This window comes from Podarcis bocagei (genome assembly GCF_964188305.1).
Source record: "Podarcis bocagei genome assembly, chromosome: 7".
In the NCBI taxonomy this organism is placed as follows: domain Eukaryota; kingdom Metazoa; phylum Chordata; class Lepidosauria; order Squamata; family Lacertidae; genus Podarcis; species Podarcis bocagei.
This window is the reverse complement of record NC_138132.1, coordinates 40,600,687-40,623,125: the sequence shown is the minus strand read 5'-3', so window position 1 is coordinate 40,623,125 and position 22,439 is coordinate 40,600,687. Positions and strand designations below refer to the sequence as shown.

General features: G+C 50.3%; 1 protein-coding gene across 1 annotated transcript in view; it reads right to left on the bottom strand.

Annotated features, from left to right (window-relative positions):
- HSD11B2 (hydroxysteroid 11-beta dehydrogenase 2) overlaps positions 1–19,487 on the bottom strand; it is a 31,097-nt gene extending 11,610 nt beyond the window's left edge. Inside the window, exon 1 of the mRNA XM_081202338.1 lies at positions 18,871–19,487. Within this exon, the coding sequence (XP_081058464.1) occupies positions 18,871–19,135 (265 nt within the window). The 5' untranslated portion in view covers positions 19,136–19,487. The remainder of the gene's footprint in view (positions 1–18,870) is intronic.
- Between the last annotated feature and the right edge of the window lie 2,952 nt (positions 19,488–22,439).

Genomic DNA, 22,439 nt, shown 5'->3' with positions numbered 1-22,439 from the left:
TGATTTGTTCCCACGGGAAGCAGTGACAACCACTAACTTGGATGGCTTTTAAAGCGGATTAGAGAAATTCATAGAAAAGAAAACTATCAATGGCAACTATCCCTCAGCTATGTTTTACCTCCAATATTGGAGGCAGTGCATCTCTGAATACCAGGTGCTTGGAAGCACAATTGAGGAGAGGGCTGCTCTACTCCTGCTTCTGGGCTTCCCTTTAGGGCACCCAGCCAACCACCACGAGAACAGCTATACTTAGGGTTCACTGCAGTTATCCTTCTTATTCTTGCTACCTCTGCCACCATGGGCAACAAAGCAGATCTCTGTTTGGAGAAGATGCTGCTTACCTTTTGGCAGAGGGAGAGAGCGAGGAGGGGAAGTTAGCAGCCAGAGGCAAGGCTGAGTATGCACACAAATGTAGCTCCACCTATATCAGGCGGTGAACACAAAGCAGGGGCTTGGAGTTGTGGGAGGAAGACTGCCCTTTCTCTCCCCACCCTGAACTCTTGTACCATGGCCACAATGGTGAGGAACAGAGCACAAATACTGAATGGGGTCCAAGAGCTTTTGGGACCCTCGTGTGCAAATGGGGATGAGCAGAGTGGTAGTTGTTTGCCAAGTAACTGAGGAGCGGGCTGAGGAGACCCTGAGATGAGAAAGAAGTGTGTGTGTGTGTGTGTGTGTGTGTGTGTGTGTGTGTGTGTGTGTAGAACACAAGACTGTCCTTTCTTTTCATCTTAGTACCTTGGAGGGAGGGGAGCTGCCCCTCTGCTTTGCCCCCCCCCAAAAAACCCCATGAGTACAGATGGAGCACCTGGCAACAGATCAGGTGAGAGGACATCTTGTCCTGCCCCAGAGTCAGGTTAAGGGACCTTGTGACAACCCCTCTCTGCATTTCCCAGGGACAGCAGCCAGTAGCTGCTCTTTCTCTCCCCCACCGCTGCTGAAAGAGGAAGCGAGGAAGGGCCATAAACACCCCACCCACCGCCTGCCTGTGCAGGGTACAGACTGTTCTTTTCACTTCTGATGGCTGGCTGATAGCTTCCCTTCCCAGAGATTACAAACCTCAACAGCGGGTTTATGGCAACATTAACCATTAACACTGAGTGACAGGCCAAGAGGCAGCCTGGGAAGCCAATGTGCTGCACACACAGGCGGACTTGCACAACTCAGGGCCAAAGGAGCAGCAGCAACGGGTCCTCTTTCCACCGCACCAGCCTTCGGCACAGCCTGCTTCCCTGGCGAAATCAGTTTGATCCTCTGATTTTACACTTTTTGTCATGCAGCCAAGACCCTGGCGCTTCTTCAGCTTAGCTTAAGTGATGCTGGCCCTGCAATTAAGTGTGTGGAAATCAGCCACATGGGAGGGCAGGCAGGGGGGTGCACTTGAGGAATGTGGCCCTCCCTCCCTAGGCAATCCTGAAGGCCAGGCGGGTCACGCTCTATCTGCCCACTGGGCAAAAGGGGACTAGAAAATCGCAAAGGGGGGTATCACAATTTGGAGAAAATAATCAGGCAATGGAGGCAACTCACCATCCTTCAACCCATTTGAAGTTTTTATACAACTTCCAAACGGCAGACAGCAAAAAGCAGTCAGGACTGAAGGGCAAAAGGAAAGATTAAATCTAACAAGGGAGACGGAGTTTAAAAGTCATAAGGTTAGGCCTGGCTGGGGTTTGGGTGGGGGTGCAGACAGAAGGTGGATCAGGATCAACAGGGAGATCTCTGGGTGACCTGAAGATCAGTAAGGATTTCTGAGTTCCAATTCTTTCATAATGACCCCCGCCCCCCCCCCCAAAAAAAGAAGAAAGCCCGGTGTGGACTTTTGTGTGGAAAGGTCGTAAGTGCCATTTAGTTCTGGGATTATGTACACATCCCTGGGCTCAGAATGGTTTCAATCTGAATGGGTTTTGTTCTGTACCAAGCCCGGGTTGATAGATCTTGGAATTTGTGCACCTCAAAAGGATACTGCAGAACAGTACTGCAGAAGGGGCAGAAAAAGAGTGAAATGAAGGGGCTGGCAGAGCAGCTCCCCCGAGGGAAGGCTACAACCTTTGGGGGCTTTTTAGTTTAGAAAAAAGGAGATGTGTGGTTATGCAGGGTATGGAGAAAGAGAGTAAGGAGTAATCCACACATACCATTTTTCTCATAGTAATGGCAATGCGTAGCCATCAGTTAGTTAGTTAGTTAGTTAGATTTCTTGTCTATATCCTTTACCCCAAGATCCCAGCTAAGCTGCGTACTGAAAGATTCAGGACACAGAAAAGAAAGGACTTCATCATACAATTAAACCAGAGGTGGATTTAGTGTTGCTCAGTGTCTTTGGTCACACTGGGTGTTGCAGGGGACGCCACAACTACCATTTAGAATGGCGCATGAGAGGCAGGGGGCGCCCAATTTTGGCGTCGCACAGGCACCTCTGAAATTTGAAAAAACAACAACCCATTAGTTTCATTTGAGTCAGGGCACGTCAGAGCACAGCACAACGTATCTGCAGGGCATGCTGGGGTGCTGAAAATGGGAAGTACTAATTTCTACTCAGGTGCAGAGTTCAGTGCACAACCAACAAGAAGGCCACAGGTCAGTGCCAACCAGGCAGCACCCAAAGCTCCTCTGCTACCACCAACAGGGCCAACCAGAGGTTTGATACCACTTTTCTGGGGTGGTTGTGATGGGGGTTAGGAACCTCCCCCCACCCTGCTCCTCAAAGCAAAAGAGGCCGTGGCACCTCCTGCTTCATTGCTCTACTTATCACACTTTTCTCTGAACCAAAGAAGGGCAGAAAGCTGGTGGGGAAGCCCCCGCAGAGAAGCTGGCCTCCCTCCAAGCACCAGGCAGCAGCAGAGGCAGAGGAGATGCGACCTGCCTAGGAAAGAGGGTGGCCAAGCTGTTGCTACCTCTGCTGCGCTGCTGAGGTTTCAGTCAGCTCCCTATCTGAGCAGATAACCGCAGCGTGTGGGCAGGCTCATCTAATGCCCACAAAAGGCAGCTTTATCAGGAACAAGCCCTGCCCCAAGACACGGAATGGAAGAGATAAGCGGAGCAGAACACGGAAGGAAAGCCAGATTGCAGGCGGTTTGAGGCCGTGTCATAAACTTCACCTGTAGTGCCCGGGGTGGGGGGAGAAGAGAAAGGAAGCTCAGGAAGGAGAAGCGCGAGGAGGAGTTTGCCTTGTCCAGATCTCACCCCAAGGCGGATGGCCAGAGATGCAGCTGGCTCTTCCCTCTTCCCTAGGGGGCAACGCTGGCTCCTTCTGTATTCAGGGTGGCCAGCCAGGCACAAGCAAGGTTACAGATTATGCAGATTAATGTTTTAGGTTTAAAGGTACGCTATCCTTTTCTACAACCAAAAGGTGCTTATCCCAAAATAAATGTGTTTGGGACAGCCAAAGCGAACTCCATTTCATCCTAGAATGAATGTGATTTTTAGGGATTTTAAATTGTGGAACTATCCGTTTTTTTTAAAAAAGAGAACTCTGAGCTCTTAAACTCTTCTAGCTGCATTACTGAAAGGGACTATGAGCTGCACACCCTTCCATCTCCAATGAACATGAGCCTGAAATGTGCAAGGCCACCCCTTCCCTTCCAAAGGCCCCTTTCACACTTTGGGGACCTGGAGCCCAGCACCCAGGAGGAGAGCCCACTGGAGGGGTTACTTCCTCCTGCTGGGAGGGCAGTGATCCCCAAACCTGCAGGGCATGCAGCATTGGGGCTCCTTTGAGGCAATTCCAGGGCCACCTGCTTGAGCAGGCGCATCTACTGGCACCAGAACCACAATAGAGAGAGTGTCGCTCTTGCTTCCTTTTGAGCACACACACGCTTCCAGGCAACTGCCTCCTTCCCCTTCGTAGACACTCTCAGGGCCAGGCAGGTAAGAAAGAACATCACGCGCAGATCAAGATTAAGAGTGCCACCATTTCCCCGAAGCAGTGTTCCCACATCACATCCCCGGAGGCTCTGAAATGCCTCTTTGATGGCCCATTTTTGCCTTCCTCCATCCAGCATCTCCAGCGGGGGGGGGGGGGGAGAGACTGCCATCATCCCCATCCTCATCCAATTTGGGAGCTGGCCACACAGCCGCTTTGTGGACAGTAACTTGATTTCAAGCATGAAGGCAGCTGTTTGTCTTCCTCCCACACCCAAGAGCAGATGCCAAGTGTCTCTGGCAGATGGATGGGCCCTTGCCAGGCAGCCCCGGAGCCAGCCATCTTCCAGCCCAACCTGCTCCTCCTTCCAGATGCAGCTCTTGCAAACAACTAACGTTTGGAAGAGACAGCAGTGACCAGTGAACACACATTTGCCCCATCCATGTGAGAGTAATTAAAGCCACCCATTACTAGAGCACGTCAACAGAAAGAGAAAATAAATAATAAACAAATAAATAAATAACAAGCCTAAAAAGCATATTGTGTGATATCATGCTAGGAGGGACCTATGGGGAATTGGTGACAGCGAGCTCACTGATAAATAATGACATAGCAATTAATCATGGAAGAGTCGATGCTCCAGGACCGTGTGTAATGAAATGAACTTTTGGAAGCCGCCTTGGAAGAAACATCCTAATCAAATCACTGTAATCCAAACCTCCCCCAATGCTGGGCATTCTTGCAATGCAAAAGAGAGCAGGTAATTCTTTCATCAAATGTCAACTTTGAAAATAACCTCTCCAGACACAGGTACACTGAGAAATTGCCCTACATCTAAATTGCAGTACATTTCTTGAATATTACACTTAATGAAGAAACTGAAGTGTTGCCAAAGCTGTGCATTGGTTGCAGGTGCTAATGCGAAGTGTAGTGCCGCGGGAAGTTGCCCAGTTTGCCCTGGAGCACCAGATGCTGGCTGTGGGCCACAGCAGTGCCAATGCCTGTTAAGGAGCTGTCCTGGGCAGCTAATCCGCAAAGTAGAGGACAGACTTGAGAAGCCCCTGTGACTTCTGGTGGTGGGGAGCCCTTCTCTTCTGACTATCGGCGCACACATCCCTGACAGAGGATTGGGGTCCAGCCTGGAAGCCAGGCATCAGCCCAGCAACCTGCGTGGTCTTGATGCCTGTCACAGGGTCAATCATAGGAACAAAGCTCCTATGAGCATGTGCAGGGAAAGGCTGACCAGTGAGCAAGTCCAGAGCGGGCTCAAAGATGCCTTGGATTAGTCAGCAGAAAGCCGCTTCCTGCCCAGGGTTAGCTGCAGGTCAGAGCAAAGCAGATTCCCTCCCTCCGTTGCCCTCTTCTTGGTCTGGAACTTCTCCTTCTGCTTCTCTCCTCAATGAATTTTAGGGGAGCCCATAAGCCCCACCACTGGGGGCTGGGCATTTAGAAGTGCAAACAAGCATTAAGGTGGCTCCAAGTCTTACAGGTGGGGAACAAAAAACTGCAAATCTCCCCACATGTCTAACTCCTGCCAATAGGTCAAATGAGGACCACTGCTTGCCTTTCTCAGGGAAAAAGCACCTCACGCCAAACCAGAGGTGATGTTTGGGTGTCTAGTCCTAAAGCCGTTTTACCAGCCCAGCAGCTGTCCTATGCAATGATCTGAAATACCTGTGCAATCCTGCTGGGGATGCTAGCCTCAGAGTGGCACTCCAAAAAGTATTTCCAGTCCAAGCGATGAACAGGTGAACCCATCTCAGCAACAGCCCTTATAGGTCAATAGCTACAGACAGATGTCACTGCCAGCTTGGCAGTCTGCCCATAAAGGACCATGAATTCCTTCTATCTTTCTAGAAGGGATAGAAAGCACCAAGTCAAGGATACCACTTGAGACTTCAGAACAGCAGCTCTTCTGGAGAAGTGGCCTTTGGGCTGCCCCTTATTTATTTAGTCCTGGTACTTCTTCACCCTAAGGCAGGGGTCATCAAAATGACACCCAGGGGTGCCAGTGTGCCATTCAATACATCATACGGTGCCTGTGAATGGGCTCAGAAAATATCCCCTCAGAAATGTACAATACCCCCCTCAGCCTCTCATACCCCCTTAAACATGCCAGCTTTTCACTGGATACCAGGACTGGGCACCCTCCCTCTGCTCCGTTCTCAACAGAGGAGAGGTGCAAAGAGCTTTTCCCTGTGGGCAAGTGCAGTGGTAGCTGTTGGAGGTGCTTTTCCTCTCCTTCTTGCATCCTATTCCCTCCCTCCTATACCAGAGTCCAAAGTGGCAGTCTCACACCATTCTCTGCCTCATCTCCTGCAAGATGTGGCAGCCGTTGTGTGTGATGCCATGCACACACTCCTCCCCACAACAGCCATGCCACCCCTGGTGCCCACAGCACTCCCTCAGCACCCCAAATGCGCCCATTGCCCCCCCCCAGAGTGGGTGAGCCCTGCACAACCTTCCCGAGGCAGGCAACTAAAGCTAAACTTGGGTGGCATTGTAACAACACTTCACATTTGCCTAGTGCTTTCAAGCAGTGGAGCCCTATAACAACCTTTAAGGCAGGTCCTGAGGTGTCTCAATAGGAAGCAAGCGGATGCCCCCTGCTCCAACACAGAGCCAACAGACCAGCTCCAGAAGAGCAAGGCGGGAATATTTTTTCCTGAAATCGACAGTGGTGGACTTTCCCCACCAGGCACTGCAAGTGTTTTTAGGCGCCCCTGAGCCATGCAGTGTCAGGTGGTGGGTGCACTAGTGATGCTTGCAGAGGTGCAGGCCAAGCCCTGACGTGCCCTGCCCTCTCCAACTCTACAAGTGAGGCAGAGACCTAGCAGCACACAGCAGAGGTAGCAGTAACTCGGAATGGCAGCTGGTGGCACAAGTCCCTGGATCCAATGCTAGCTCTCCTAAGCAAGCCGAGAAAGGAAATTCCTGTCAGCCTCAGCTCTGTACCCTGTGGCTGAGAAACTAAGTGTGTGCTCATATGCTTGAAGCGCACTGAACGCTCACCAGCACAAGATAAAGGCTGGTCACTATTGTTGTTGATGTTGCTCTTACGATTTCCCCTCTTGCTTTTTCCTGAGGCTTCTTCCCCAAGATCCCCTCCTTCCAGGCCATCAACAGCACAAGCCAGAAGCCACAAATGGTCTTGACTATAGAGAGCTATTTGGCAGAGGCAGGAGGAGGACAAAGCCATCCGGGGCTCTCCAAGAGAAGAGGCTGCACAAAAGAGCTTCCACTTTACCTTCCAGCTTCCTTGTGCTGATGCTGCCGGGCTGTTTGGCTCCAGCTTCTCACCTTGCACAGGTGGGGGGGGGCCCATCTACACATGAAGAGAGACAACCTGGCGTTAGCTGGAGAGCGACAGACCTTGGGGAGCCCCTCCACCACCACCACTTCAAAGACTGCTTCACAGACACAGGAGACACACAGCTACACTCTGCTGAAATTTGCACAGGGTTTTCCGCAAGTCAATGCCATTCTTACCCTGGCTGAAAGGAGAAGGGAGGGAGTGGGCTGCTCTGGCTGGGTGAGAGGCATTGGAGAGATGGGTACGAAGGGGTAGGGGTCAGCCCTCAGGAGGCAACAGGGAGGAGAGACTTTGGACAGAGGAATTGGAAGGATAGGGATGTCAAGGAATGTCGGGGGCATTTTGCCTCTAAAGAAGTAAAAATAAGCAAGGAAATAACATGTTTGTCTTCTCACGTTTCCAATGGATTTCCTTTGGATTATTCCATCTGGGTACTTTAAAGACACCAATCTTCATGAAAGACTAGATACAACTTTTTGTCTATACACTGCTGCAGCCTGGGGAGGGGAGGGCACATGCCAGGAATGGAAGGAACAGATGGCTGGCTTGTCTGAATACAGGGTGGAGCATGCATGATGCTGTAGCTGAGAGTCAGAGAAAGAAGGCGAAAGGATGGGCAGTGTTAACTGGGGATCCTCCTTTCTCCTGGAACAACAAGGCAGCAAACACCCAGAGGCGACTGGGAGGAAAATAGCTGGGAAACCTTTAAGATATAGTCTCTGGAAAATGTCACGACTATTTATAAGTTATCTTATTAATTGGAAGGACTATATTTATATACGATTTCATGATTGTGATTTGCTGGAGCTCAATAATCTGGTGTGTGTGGTTTTTTAAATGTAGAATTGCTTCTGAAAGTTTAATTTTTAAACATGCTCATGAGGGAGAAAGGAAAGGCAGGTGTCCATGAAAGATGCACCAACACAGAAGAGGAAGCCGAACTCTATCCCAGTGGAAGGGATGGCAGTAGGAGCAGGGAGCTGTTCTGTATTTTAATATTTTGTAACTCACTTTGAGATACCTTGTAAAAAATGAGGGAAAAGTATAAACAATAACATTAACACTAAAATGCTCCATTGATAAGCAAATCTTACCCAAGCAGCCCTGGGTGGATCCTGCTACTCTTAAGTGGAAACAGAGGCTTTACTCTCAACAGTACATTTGGGGGAGAAGATAGACAAGCCCCCTATTCACCCAGAGAAGACAGTGGGGTTTTTATGGGGGGGGGGGCAGATACCAGCCAATCCCCAGAGGCTTTGGGCTATAACTCCCAGCAGCTCAGCAGAGAAAGTCTCAGGCTGCAGGACACTTGAAAAGAGCTTTAACAAATTTGGGCAGGGCTGAAAAGGTAAAAAGAAAACATGGATACCTCCACATTTTCCCACAGAGACTAAAAAGCCTAGATTTTTATTATTTTATTAATTAGAACATTTGGGAAGCACTTTTTTTCACCCCTCTGTTTAGCACTAGAAAATGCTGAAGCGCTTTATTTTTGACAACATTCAGCACCTTCACTCCTTCCTCTGTGACAAACAAACAACACTCTATCTTTCTCCATTGGAGAGACAAGTGCTGGGCCAAGAGGAATGAAGTCTTGCTTTTCTCCCATCCAGTTCTCAGCACCCTCCAGCCTTCCCCCATTAAAACCAGGCAATATATCTTAAAAGTCTCACACAATATCCATCCCACGTTTGTAAGGAGTCATTCCTTGAGGGTAGCAAAACCTCTGCTTTGGAACTCCCTGCCTATTGATATTAGGCAGACACCAACAATGTACAATATATGCTGAAAACATTTGTTACAGTGGGCTGTCCCACTGACACATGATTTGGTTACATCTGTTCTTCAATTTGATTTATTTGTTTTTGTTTGCATTTTATTGTTTTTAGGTGTTTAAAATAGTTTTAAATATATTTTTATTTGATTTTTGCTCTTTAATCAGAGAAACATTTGCTGCCCTGGGCTCCTGTCTCACTAACTCACTGGGAGCTCTTTGAGAGTGTCAACAAGCATATAGTTAGAGGTGAGCAGTTCAACAAAGACCTCACCCAAGACTCCTGAGTAAGCTTAGCAGTCATGAGGGCAGGACCTCTTCTGGATCAGTAAGCGATTAAAGAACAGGAAGTGAAGAGTAGGAATAAGTGAATAGCTTTCTGAATGGAGGGATGTAGGAAGTGGAGCCTCCCAATGATCAGTATTGAATCATTGTGCTTTGAGTAGTAGAGGTCTATGGTAATTTGTTCATAAATGAGCTAGAGTGAGGAATGAGCACTTAGGTAACTAAGTTTGTTGACAATATCAATTTGTTCAGGGGAGGGGAAGGATTCTGAGGAGCTCCAGAAGGATTTATCCAAACCAGTTGAATGGGCATTAAAATACAAATGCAATTCAATGTAAGTAGGACCTTAGGGTGAAAGGTGGGGAATGAATGAATGAATGAATGAATGAATGAGTGTATAGTGAGCAAAAAGGTATCTTCATTTCACACCTATGTCCCTGCAGTTTGAACTGGCAGTGACTGACCAGCAACGATACCTTGGGGTCACAGCAGATAGCTCAGTGACGGTGCTGGACCGATTTGTGGCAGCTTTGAAAAACGTGTATGTATGTATGTACCCAGGGCAACCCAAAGTGACTTACAAGCAAACAAACAGACAGTAGACCCCACATAGGTACGGTACATTAAAACCAAGAGGAATGAGAAATACATTAAAAACATCCCACCCACTTCTAAAAGGCCTGGTTATAGAGGAAAGTTTTGGCCTGGCATCTGAAGATATGTAATGAAGGGGCCAAGTGAGCCATCCTAGGGAAAGGCATTCCACAAACATGGAGCCACCACAGAAAATGCCCATTCTCGTGTTGTCACCCTTTGGGCCAATCATGGAGGGGGCACACAAAGAGAGGCCTTGGATTATTATTGTATGGTCCAGGTCAGTTCATATGGAGAGGGGCAGTCCTTGAGGTACTGCTGCTTTATAGGTCAAAAACAACACTCTGAATTGGGCCCAGAAACTAACTGGCAGCCAGTGCAGTTGGGCCAGTGCTTAAATCATCTGGCCCTGGTGAACAACTTGGCCATTAAAACCCATGCTTAGGGATCACTGGGAAAGGAATTGAAAATAAAGCTGATGATATCATAATGCCACTACTGTATACCAATCTATTAAGTGACCACACTGGCAAGACTGTGTAAGTATAGTTCTGGTTAGCTCACATCTAAAAGGATATTGTAGAGCTGCAAAAGGTTCAGCAAAGGACCAACGGGATTCTTGAGGGAATAGAGGAAAGGTTTGGGGTTTCTTAGTGTGGAAAAGGTAAGTGTGAAGATAACAGAGGTGCATAGAATTAGCCCTGGCATTGAAAAAGTGGACAGAGGCAAGTTTCCCTCTGTCTCTCTTAAGAGTAGAGCTTGTGGACTTCCAACAGAGCTCAATTTGGAGGATCCAGGCCAGAGAAAAGAAAATGCTTCACACAGCACAGAGTTAAACTGTGGGACTGATACTCACACAAGATGTAGTGATGGCCTGGCCACCATTTGGGTCCCTCGAACGATACACGTGAACATTAAAGAAAGAGGCAAAGTTTTACAATAGACTAAGCTTAATTCAAACAAACAAAGGAAGCGCAAAAGAACAGAAGTTCAAGTAAGAGTTCCTTAACCAAACACTGCAACACTTCCATCAGTAGTTAGCAAACAAGAGCTTGAACCTGATGAAGCAACGAGAACAAGGCGCCTATTTAAAAGGAAGCTTACAAGCATAGTTTAGTTTGGTGGGAACCAGGGCAGTGCAAGCTCTGATGGAACCCCAGGGGCATCAGATCCTAGAACTTACTGATTTTACCACTGTTTTGGACCATCCATTTTTAAACTGAAACATGTTGACCACAGAAACTGCCCAAATTGGACAAATTTGTCCTGTTTTTCCTAAACCATCTCAGAATTGCGCATGAGAACACAGACTAACTTACAACCCAAAAGATGAAAGATTTGAACATTTGTTGGTGACATCAATTCTTCATCCACCAGTAACCACACTGTGGGCTTGACCCATGATGGGAATTTTAACCTGTTCCTTCTGTGGCTGAAAACTAAGAGGGCTCTCTCAACCAAAGTGTCCTTGAGCATGAATGGGAAAGGCCAAGAATAAAACCTGGGTGTCTCCCTAAAGTGACTCAAAACTCATTTCTAAGTATGAGCGAAACTAAGCTCGGGCCCCTGTTGAGAAAGTTGCAAAGCCAAGTGACTCTTCTACTGCAAGATCTCCATTCCAAATAGCCAAGACAGGCAGGCCCCACATCTTCTCCATTGGACTCACAAGTGCAGATATGTTGGGCTCTGGTCCACATGGGTCAAACTTTGAGCTGGAGGGGACCACAGCCCAGAATTTCTATTTAAAGCCAGGGTAAAAGAGTCAAATATTATACTCAGCTCCAAGAGGGAGCCTTGATAGCAGAAAGACTTCACAGCCTCTTTGTGTACAGCTGGCCACAGTTTTGCTCCTATTTCAGCCCTGGCAGCAATGGCAAGGACTCCCAGCCATCATTCCTAGCCATCATTTCCTTCCCAGAGTGGAGGAGAAAGGAGCCTCTTACTCTCAATTGGACTTGCCTTTGGATGCTATCATGTAGCTCCATCATAAAGCTGAATCAGAAGCAAAACTCCAGCATTGGACAGGGGAAATGCAAAGTGGGGGAGGGAGTGCCCATGGAACACAGCAGCCATCTGTAGTAATTTGAACACACACTTTATTCCAGTTTGCAGTGAACACCTCATCCTGTCAAAATAATAATAATAATAGGCTTTTCGGCTTGTCCACAATGGAGATTTATATGCATTTGAAGCTGCTCGTGTCTCTGTTGTTGTAAGTATTTTGTAATGTACACACAATTCTCCTCATCCAATTAAGCCAATCTGATTAGGGTAGAAAATTCAATATAAAACCACTGTGGACTGTGGACGTACATTGTGTGGATGGGTGTTTTTCTCAGCATGTGTGGCTGACATGTCCCCTGCCATTATGCTTCCATCAGCCTAAAGGAATTGATGCAGCCTGCCTTTTTCACCGGTTGTTGCTGAAGTCATGTTTGTGGTTATTTTTATTTTCAAGCAGCTCACTTGCACAGAACTGCGCTTGAAAATAATATGGAAAAATAATAATAAAATCTGCCCTTGCAGGTGCCAGAGACGGAAAAGCAAAAGGGGAGGAAAGGAAGGGGCAGGCTTTTCACAGGAGTAGCTTCAAATTCTGGCCTGACTCGAAGCCAGACGGGCACATTCTTTTTTTTCTACTGCTCTGGCATATCAGGAAACTTGTATTACTTTTTTTTTTTTTAAAAAAAAAAGGTTTGCATGCAGAAGTAAACAAAGTACCTGTATGCGTGACCACAAGCAACCTCAGGTTTCTGGAACTGCTGGTGGGTGGGGATGTGCCAACTGAAGGGCAGGGACAGCCACACGTAGCATGAGCACATCCTCCGTGAGCCACACACTAGAAACAGTGCAGAAACACTGGGACAGATTTTGGAGGCATAAAACTGAAAGTATTCATGTGTGGAGGGACGTACCCCAATGCACACATGTGAAGGATGCAGTCAACATCTCCTGCCAGCAGAGCAGTGGAGAAGAGAGAGCCACTCAGCCCTGGCATAGAATAACGCAGAGACAATGCCTCTGATCTCCTCCTCCCTGGCAGTATTCATGACAATTCATTTCCATCTCTCTGGCTAGAGAGGAGACCAAGATATGCAAGCGCCCAGGCGGATAGCCTGCCCAAAGTCAGCCCAGCCTCTCCTGGACTGGGTGCCCCTCCCTGCCTTCCAGGGGGCCCAGCTGATCTCCCTCAGTTGCACTGGGACAGGAATAAAGGCCACAGATGTGAAGGGGAGGGGAGGGGAGGGGAGGGGAGGAAGGAAGGAAGGACGAAGGAACCATCACTGGTGTCTCATGGTGGTCAGAAAATGTGGGGCTTGAACTCTGACACATTAAGTCATGGAAGGCACCCCACTCTCTTGAGGTGATGGCTCAGACATGTTTAATTGAGCAGTTATGGGGGGGGCTGAATGCCTGATGTGACACCCCCCCAAAAAAATGCTGCTGGGGGTGGGAGGAAGAAATACAATCTTCTCTCCATGGGACTTAGACCTGATCTAAGGGAGCAATTTTGATGAGGGAAGAGTTAAGCATCCCCACCACCAGCAAGCATACGATCAAAGTCAGAGCCTGCACACCAACACTTGCAGTCGTACTGGAATGAAAAGACCAAGAGATCCCCTCGTGGCTCTCCCATGAAATGTGCAGCTTCTCCCCCAACTGCTGACTCTCCAGAGAAAACTGTGCTTGCTGCGTCATGGTGGGCCACTGCCGAGCCCTCCTCTCAGTGTCAGCCTCAAGGTGTGAGCACCAACCAGCCTTTGTCTGGTTTTGTGGGCCAGAGGGATTGAGGGGCTGGTGGGCTGTGGGTGGCTGTGCAAAAAGAGGCATCAGAATGCTTCACTTACCAAGAAGCATCTCAAGATCTTCCCAGCTGCCTCCATCCTTCTTTGAGACAAGAAGGGCTTTTGGTCCTGATGCTGATGGCTCCAAAGAGTGACTTGTTCAGGTTTACACTATCTTGGGCTCTGGCCCCTTGTCAAAAGGGGCTTCTTCCCAGCCTCAGCTCCTTCCTTCCTTCCTTGTCCATAACTGGCAGGCAGGCACACACACACACACACACACACACACACACACAGGGAGGCCAAGCCAGGGCTCTGGCCTGTTCAGTTGTTTGCAGCACCAGCGCAGCGGTAGCTGCAAGGAGAGCTTGCACTGCTCAAGGGGAAACAGGAGAGATTGTGGGACCTCCATCTACCTGGGACTGACTGAATCAGGCTATCTCACCACTGCTTCTTCATGGCTCCAGGAGGCTCCCTAAAAGTGGGGTGTTGTTGTACCCAAGAATGTTACAAAATCCTAATCTTTTCACAAAGGGAAGCTCTGGAACCTGAGCTAGTTGCTAGCCATGAGTTCATACTTTGTTTCTGTGAAACAAGATCTGCTTCGAACATTAGTTTCTGATTTTATTTTAAATTTTAGCAACTTATATCCTACTTATCTCCATCAATATTGGACCCAAAGCAGCTTACAAAAATGACGCCAGCTTACACAGCCCTGGAAACTTAATTGGGATTTGAGAACAGCACCCACACCCAGACACCCCGGCGTACCCTCATTCTTTTCTTCTTGGTCTTCAGATATAGCAAATATTTGCGTGTCCCTTCATGGCCCATAGCAATCTTAAGTGTCCCATGAAATGTTATTTGATGCATCAGCAGGAACAGTGTTTATTTTCACATTTGGACACCCTTTGGCATTCGGAGCCTGAGTTCTCCATCCCCACCACAGAGGGTAGAGAAGGCTCTGAGGCAAGAGGAAGCCATGGGAAGGACAGGGTAACTCCTGCTGTGCTCACTGAGTCAACCCCAAGTGAACTGGATGAAGTCCCCTGGCAAGTGAGGGGGCCACCTGAAGCCCAGGCAGAGGGTTGTTTTTTCAAAAAGCGAAAGGCTGGTTGAAAGAGGCATCACTGCATGTGGTCTGCGTGCCCACCCTACTTTTGCCTCTGGTCAAACAGGTTGCACAGATTCTTTGATGGTTTCAAAAACCTGCCAGACCTGTTGGACCAAAGGCAGCAACAGGTCAAATAAATGTTTGGAAGCATGTGGAAACAGAATGATCTCTGGGGGTTTCCTCAAGTGATGCACGGAAGACTAACTAGGATGCAAGAGTTGGAAGAAAAAAGAGGTGACCTAGAAGCAACTCCCAGATTTTGACATGCAAGATTTTTGGCAAGATGGTTGAGGAGGGGTATGAAAAAGCAAGGGAAGACCAAGGGACCACCCCTAATCTGGCAGCAGGCAAAGTACTTGCAACAAGCAGAGTATGGAATCCCTCTCCAGCGAGGAACTCTGCATCAGGGAGGCTCAAGCGGAAGGGCTTGAACAGCTGCGTCCAACCACCCCCCACTCACCACCCCATGGACCTTGCTGAAGCAAGTGCCAGTAGGAATTCCTTCTCCTTGTGAGAGCTCACCCGGGCACAAGGGCCCAGCATCCAGCCTGGATACAGGAGGCCTCCCTGGTGTGTGGAACTGGGTTATAACTGTACCCCCCACTGCCAACTTTTTCATAAAAGGGCAGAGGCTGCTACAGGATCAGAGAGGATCTAAAGCCTGTGACAGGTCAGCATGGAAAGGAGAAGAACAGAAGCAAGTGACATTGGTGGAAAAATAAAAATGTATCTTGAAAGCTCATTCCTGGTTATCGTCAATCCTATCTCTATCACAGGCTCTCCTGTTAGCTTTCTAACACTTTCCTCCCTGTCCCCAGGGAATGCCAAGAACTCTCAAGAGAAACCTTCCAGAAGCCCCGGGACTATAGGGCTAGATCCTGGACCCTCAAAGACATCTTCCTATGAGCTGGAAGAACCAGGTGTCTCCCACCCACATCACCACTCGGGAAGTGCCGGGAAGAAAGCTATGGAACAAAGGAAGGAGGGCCTGTCTTCAGCCCCAGGGTTGGCCCTTCCAGGCTCTGGAGCTTATACATTTATTCATTTTATAAAATTTATATCCTGCCTGCCTGATTTTTTTTTTTATTTTTTTTTTTTTACAAACTGGTCCAGCAAACTTTGACCAGCTTCCAGTCTTGCTTGTCCGCCCCGCCCCTGTGCTCCAGCATCGGAGAACACAACACCTGGTGCGAGTCTGTGTCCAGAGAATCCAAACAGACACAGATGTATTGCAGGGCTTGACTGGTGACAACAGATATCGTGGTGTGCTCTGGGTGGAACAATACCCTGCAGACAATGGGAGCTTAGCCCAAAGGTATAACCATGTCCGTTCATCATCAATGTACCCAAGCACACAACAACAAAACATTACAGACTGAGAGATGGGCACAAAGGGCCAGACAAGATCAGCCCCTGGGGCAGGTCCAGAGGTCATCACTGCCCACCAGGAAAGTGACTCTGTTTGTTTAGGTGTTGTTTCAAATCACTTAAACATCACAGTTTCAGCCGAGTGAAAAAAGAGAGGAGGTGGTGAAGGCTCCTGGTAACCTACGAATCTTCTACTACAAGGCAGACCTAAAAGAAAAAAAACAGTTCCCAACTGAAACCACAGCCCATGCTGGGCAATGACGCCCCCCCCCCCCCCGACAGGTCTTGGGAGGCAATGCTCTTCCACATTCTACGCAGAACAAACAAATCAGCATGCAAATCTAACACCAGGAATGGCAATATTCAAAAGCCAGTGATGGACTTCAAAGGGCGACTCTGCAACGTGAAACCGCTGAATTACAATTCTTCAAGAAGTTATCACTGGTGGACAGTATCAGCACTATGGAATCTTATCACACAACGTACGTTAATTGGCTCACCAGTGCCAGGACGTCAGTGTTTTCAATGCAGCAGACTTCTGTGAATGAACCCTGTTCATACAGTAATTACCACTATCTGTACTTTCTGCGTTTCATTTCTTTCTGACCTCACTGTTAACAATCCCCACCAACCATGCGTATACTCAAACATGCAGACATGCACCACTCAGGACACCACTTCAAGCATCTCTAGCTCCCAAAAGCTTCTGCCGTGACAAATGTGTTTGTCTTTCAGGTGCCACAAAGAGCACTTTCCCCAAGGGGGGGGGGTGCTACTGGGCAGATAAGCGGCATTGCTGCTTGTGTGCCTCAGAGAAGCTCCAAAGCAGAAAATGCATCAAGGTGATGCTCACCGCCTTGTATCTGTAGCTCCCACATACCTGGTACTCAGAGGTGCACTGTCTCTGCAGCTTGTGTCCCCACCCCCACCATGAGCAACTTGACTACTAGTTGATTTCTTTTTATCCCCACTGCCAACACTGTCAGGGGCTGGCACCAGCATATGTGATATGTAAGCAGACGGTCCCATTTTTCACAGTTAGGGACTGCAAATTCCAAGTTAGGCAAGTCCATTAAGCCAGTCTTGCCTACACTGACTGCCAGCAGCAGCAGCAGCAGCTCCTCAGTTTTAGTCAGAGATGGGTGCTTCTCAGCCCTATCTGCCATCCGGGATTCAGACAGGAACACTGTCCCTGCAAGGCGGGTTCTCTACTTGGGGCTCATCTACATCCCTTTCTTTTTATAAACTGCCTGCCCTACTAGGCACAAGATATTGCTCAGCCCCCTCTCCTCCATCACAGACTTGACACTAAACCCCAAAGAGCCCTCATCCCAATTGTCCCTATTTCCACAGCAGGACTGGCCAATTTCCTCCCCACCCCACCCCTTTTGCAAAGAGCCCTTGCATTGCTCTAGCAGGCAGATGGTGCAGCTGACCAGCATGTCCCCCAGAGCTAGCCTCAGCCCCACTGCCCATCTTCTTGACCTAACCCTGCCTTGGTTCTTCCCGACACCCTAGGGCTTCTCTTCACCCTCCTCTTCTGGCCGATCCAGAATCTCAAGAAGGGGAAAGACCCTTCGCTTCTGCTGCTGATTCAAAGCCCAACCTTTGCAGGTTTCCTTGGGAGGAATTCCCATTGAGCACCAGCTGGGGACTTCCATCTATTTCAGCTAGAGGGACTGTGATGCCATTCACCTGCAAAAGTTTCAGATTGCTGCTTCAATCAAATGCGGGGCAGGAGGGGGGGTGTGGATCTCTGCCCACCCTCAGTTCACTAGCCTTTCTGGCAGGAAGGTTTGGGAACAACAACATGCTTCACACCTGCCAGGCTGGCTTCTAAACTATTCCCCAAAACTTGGAACAGGGAGGAAAGTAGGGGTAGAGAGATGCTTGCCATGCCCTCAAGGTCTGCTGGAGGCAAGAGGTTTCCCAGGATGGGACGGGACTCCAGTGGCTCCTCATCACTACTTCAAGAATAAAATTGACCTTGGCCTCTCCAACACCTGGGATGAGGGGGGGGGGCAGTTCACCACTCCATCCCCTTTCAGAGAGCAGGGATACCCCCGTCCTCTGCTCCTGCAGGACATCTGGTCTTCCAGGGGGTACCCTAGGGGCTGGAAGCATCTTTTGCCACACAAAGAGCCATCCCTCACAAAGTGCTCCTGGAAACTGGCATCACTGACTTCTCAGAGCTCCCTGGTGATGAGGCACAACCTCTCAAGCTGAGTCCTGACACACAAGACCCAGAAACGACTCTCTGTATTTCCCTTACAAATAGAACACAGTGCAAATGTTAAGTTGCATGGTAGTCAATTGTGGCATGCTCACTGTCCTTGGGCTGCTTTGCCTGGCCCAGGAGTCTTCCCTACCTAGCAGGCCCCTGAAGAAGGGACAGCAAAGCCCAGCTCCAGCCACAGATCCACCTGTGGAAGCCTAAGGCGGAGAGCAGGTGATTTGCAGGAAGGCGTCCTGCACAGCAAGCAGGGCGCTGAAATGGCTTGTGCAAGAAAGCGAAGCCGCACAGGAAGACCAGCCCCTTCACTTTGGAACTCTCGCCACCTTGACTCAGCCCTGTGGTCCAGATGCTGAACAAGCCTCCCCATGCCACAGGCCTCTGTCCAAGGGAGGTCCCCCTCCTGCTCTGTGGATCAGCCAAAGCAGGAGAGGTTCTGCCAGGCCAGGGGCATGGCACGTTCCTCCTTCCCTCCCATTCCCTCGATTCTGGGAAGCCAGCATGTGTCGGGGTGGCCAAGAGCCTGCGGAGATGCTGACTGGGCTCACCTGTGATGAGAACGGCTCTCCCCACCGCAGGGATCCTCTTCCTCTGTGTGGCCCCTGCCAAGACAAGCCAGCAGGCGGTGCCCGTGAGAGCTGTGCCCAGGGGCAGGGGCAGGAAGGCTCGGCTGACGCTCTGCAGCAGGACCAGGAGCCCCACCTGGAGCAGCAGGCCGGGGGTCAGCAACAGGTCAGCGCGCAGGAGTTTGACGGCCAGGCTGGAGAGGAAAAGCAGCCACAGCAGGGAGCTGCACGCCCAGCCCAGCTCCATAGCCTAGGAGGGCGGGCGGGCGGGAGGAGAGCCTGGAGCTTGCGCGAGGGGCGGAAGCAGGGGGAACCCCGGGCTTGCAAGGCAGAGGGACAGCCGGGGGAGGCCTCTGTGCAGGAGGGCCCACGGGGTGCATCTGCAGGACTGGGAGATCGAAAGCGGCACCAGGTTTATAAAAGAGCAGCAGGCAAGGGAAAGGGGAGGAGCTGCCCGGGCCCTGCCAATGGGAGAAGTTGCAGGCTCCCCTCTCTCTCGCCCTCTTTCTCCCTCTCCCTCGCAAGCAGGCAGAGGCGCACATGGTGGCCCCAGGATAGAAGCAAGGGGGCCGGGAGCCGGCCGGTACCTCCCTCCTCCCCCGCCTGGCTCCTGCCTACCATCCTTCCCACCCCCTCCCTCTCTCCAGCTGGAGCCTTTTTGCCCCCGTGGGGCAGCAGCCACGGCCTTGCCTGAGGAGGCTGGCCTGTCAGGGCTGGAGAGCTGCAGGGAGGCCCCTCCGGAGAGCGAGGCGCCCTGGCCTTTCCGCCGAAGGAGACAGAGAGAGAGGGAGCCAGCCAGCTGGGCGTCGGTGGGCTTGTCCCCTAACAAGGGGTGCTGGGCAGGAGCAGGGCCCCACAAGCAGCTGGTGCTGCCCTCCAGCAAGCCAGGAGGGGCTCCTCCCCCTCCGCCTACACATATTTGGATTCTTACCAGCCAGTGTTCAAACAAGCAAAAAATACCCAGCAACTTGCAAATGCAAAGTCCAGCGGCAAAGTCCTTCGCTCTGCCTCGCCAGGAAGGTCCCAAGCCCGCCTGCCAGGGGCTTGGCTTCTTGCCTCCCTTGTGGGCAGCCCGTCCGCCCGCCGCTCTGGCAAGGAGGCCGCGGGACACAAGAGCCTCCACCTCGCCCGCTGGGACTCCGGCAGAGGAGCCCGTCCAGCCAAGCGTCCCTGCTGGGGCCTGCCGAACAGCCTGGGCTCCTCAGCCACAGGTGCTCCTGGGCCTTTCCCTGAGACCTTCAAGAGGACCCCAGAGCCCCCTCGTCCTCTTCCCCTTACAGGGCATCACTGGGGCAACAGGGAGGTAAGGAGGGAGGGGGCTCGCCCTTGGAAATAACTTCGCCTTCGCCGCCTCCGGGGCTTCCTCCTGGCGAGCAGGTGGCAGGAGCGGGAGGGAGCTTTCCAGGCGCTGTTCCCGGAACGGCCACCAGGTCGCGCAGCCTTCCCCTCGTCAAGCCCGAAGCCGCACTTCCCCCGGAGGCTGCTGCTGCCTGCGGGGAGTCCTCAACACAGCAGGTGGCTGCGAGTTCAAGTCTCGTCTTTTAGGCTGGCAGAAAGGTTATCAAAGGACATTCCTACCTGAATCCAATGGGAACTATGGAGCCAGGGTTTAATGAGGCAGGAGGTGGCTGGGGGCGGGGTTGCTGGCTTTTAAAGGGGGTCCCCACTGGTCTCCCAGCCCTGCAGTGCAGAGTGAGTGGAACAACCTGTTCAAGCTGGAGACCTGGGATGTCAGAGAAATGAGGGCCCCTCTTCAGTGCAGGGATAGGCCAGAGCAGTCCATGGGAACTGGGATTGCGGACAGTCGCTTGACACCAAGGGAGCTGCACAGGGTGCCTATAAGCTCCTCGTTTAAGATTTTTCTTTTGGGTCTCTTGGGCCCAAATGGTTAAAGGGCCTTGTAAATTAAGGCAAGAACCTTGAGTTTGGCCAAGTAGCTTCTGGGCAGCCGGTGCAAGTTTTGGAGAAAGTTCTGTGCTGGCCATATCAACATTCTAGCTGCAGTGTTTTGAACCAGATGGAGCCTTCAGACCAGGCCTGAGGGCAGCCCCAGATAGAGCACATTGTAATAACTGAGTCTTGAGGTTTCTGGTGCATGCATCAGGCTACAGACAATACCCTTGATCTGAACCACTGGAGGTCGTCAGGCAGGGGTATTAAAATGACCCCATTGTCATGGGATGTGTTTACCAGAGGTCATTGCTCTGTCTAGCTAGGTGGCCATTCTAGCAGCACAGGGGACAGACTCCCTGGGATGCTGCAGAGGTCCTTGCCCAAAGATGGCCCATGACTCCAAAGTTTTACAATCTGCTCAGTTTCCCAAATGCGTGGCACAACCTTCCTTGCTTGGATCAGAAAGCCTTAGAAGGACGGGCAAGTCCTTTTGCAGTCTGCTTCTAGGCAAACAGGCAAAACTGTCCTGAAATGTGACATTCTTCTTCCAAAGAATGTTGTTTGGCCATCTCAGGTGGTGCACACACTGTACGTTTAAAGCACATGGTTTCCTCCAAAGAATCATGGGAACTGTAGTTTACCCCTCACAGGGTTCCCAGTACCTTTGACAAGTGACAGGTCCCAGGTTTCTTGGGGGGGGGGGAGTTGTATGATTTAAATGTATGACGTGTCTGCAGCCTCATACCCTGATATTACAAGTCCTGCTTATTTAGGAGCGAGGGGGCCAACTAACCATCTTTCAGGTTGGGAGGGAGCACCACATCCTGGGTACCAGTAGAGTGATGGCCCTAAGGACCTGCAAGGCAGAACATTTGGGTAGCCTGTGTGGAATGTTCCTTCTAAGGCCAGCTCAGGAGACCTTGCTGTGATGCAAGGCCTGGCAAGTTTTCAGATTGCTCCCAGGCTGCATCTCCCAGGACAGGTTTATTCAGCTATGTTCAAAGCAAGAGGAAAAACAAGCAAGTAGTAGGTCCTCTACTCACTGGGAGAGAGTGATACTCAGGTCTCTTCCTGACCTGTAGGCCAGGACAAACTTAGACAGGATTGTTAATATTGAGTCTCCAGCTTCTGAAGCACGGTGGGCACAGCAGAGTGGGCAAGGGCTTTGATGTAACTAGCCCTTCTCCTCACCCCTGTATACCTTTGGCCACCTCTATAGCTTCCCCTATCTACCACCCCAGAGATGGCAGTCCCACTCCTGTCCCTGCCCCAGACACAGACATCCCTGACCACCTCAAAGACCAAGGACACGCATAGCAGAGGACTGTGTCTGGGGGAGAAGTCACAAAGAAGAAACCTACAACACAAAAGTTGGACATGACTCATACCCCAGTTCATACTTAGGACAAAACCTCCACACTCCCTCCTGCTTCACACCCAGAAAAGTTCCCTGCAGGGTTGGACACTCAGTCCAGGGACATGAAGGTGCTTTCACTTCCACCCGTCCAGACTGATTTTCCTTTGCAAATATTGATAGTCAACAGTCTTCAAATCATACATGCATGTTTATGATTCTTCAATATCCTCCTTGCCATCTTAATTGGAGCTTTCAGCAGAAAGGTAACAGCTAAAAGAAGGAGGACAACAAAGCAGTCAAG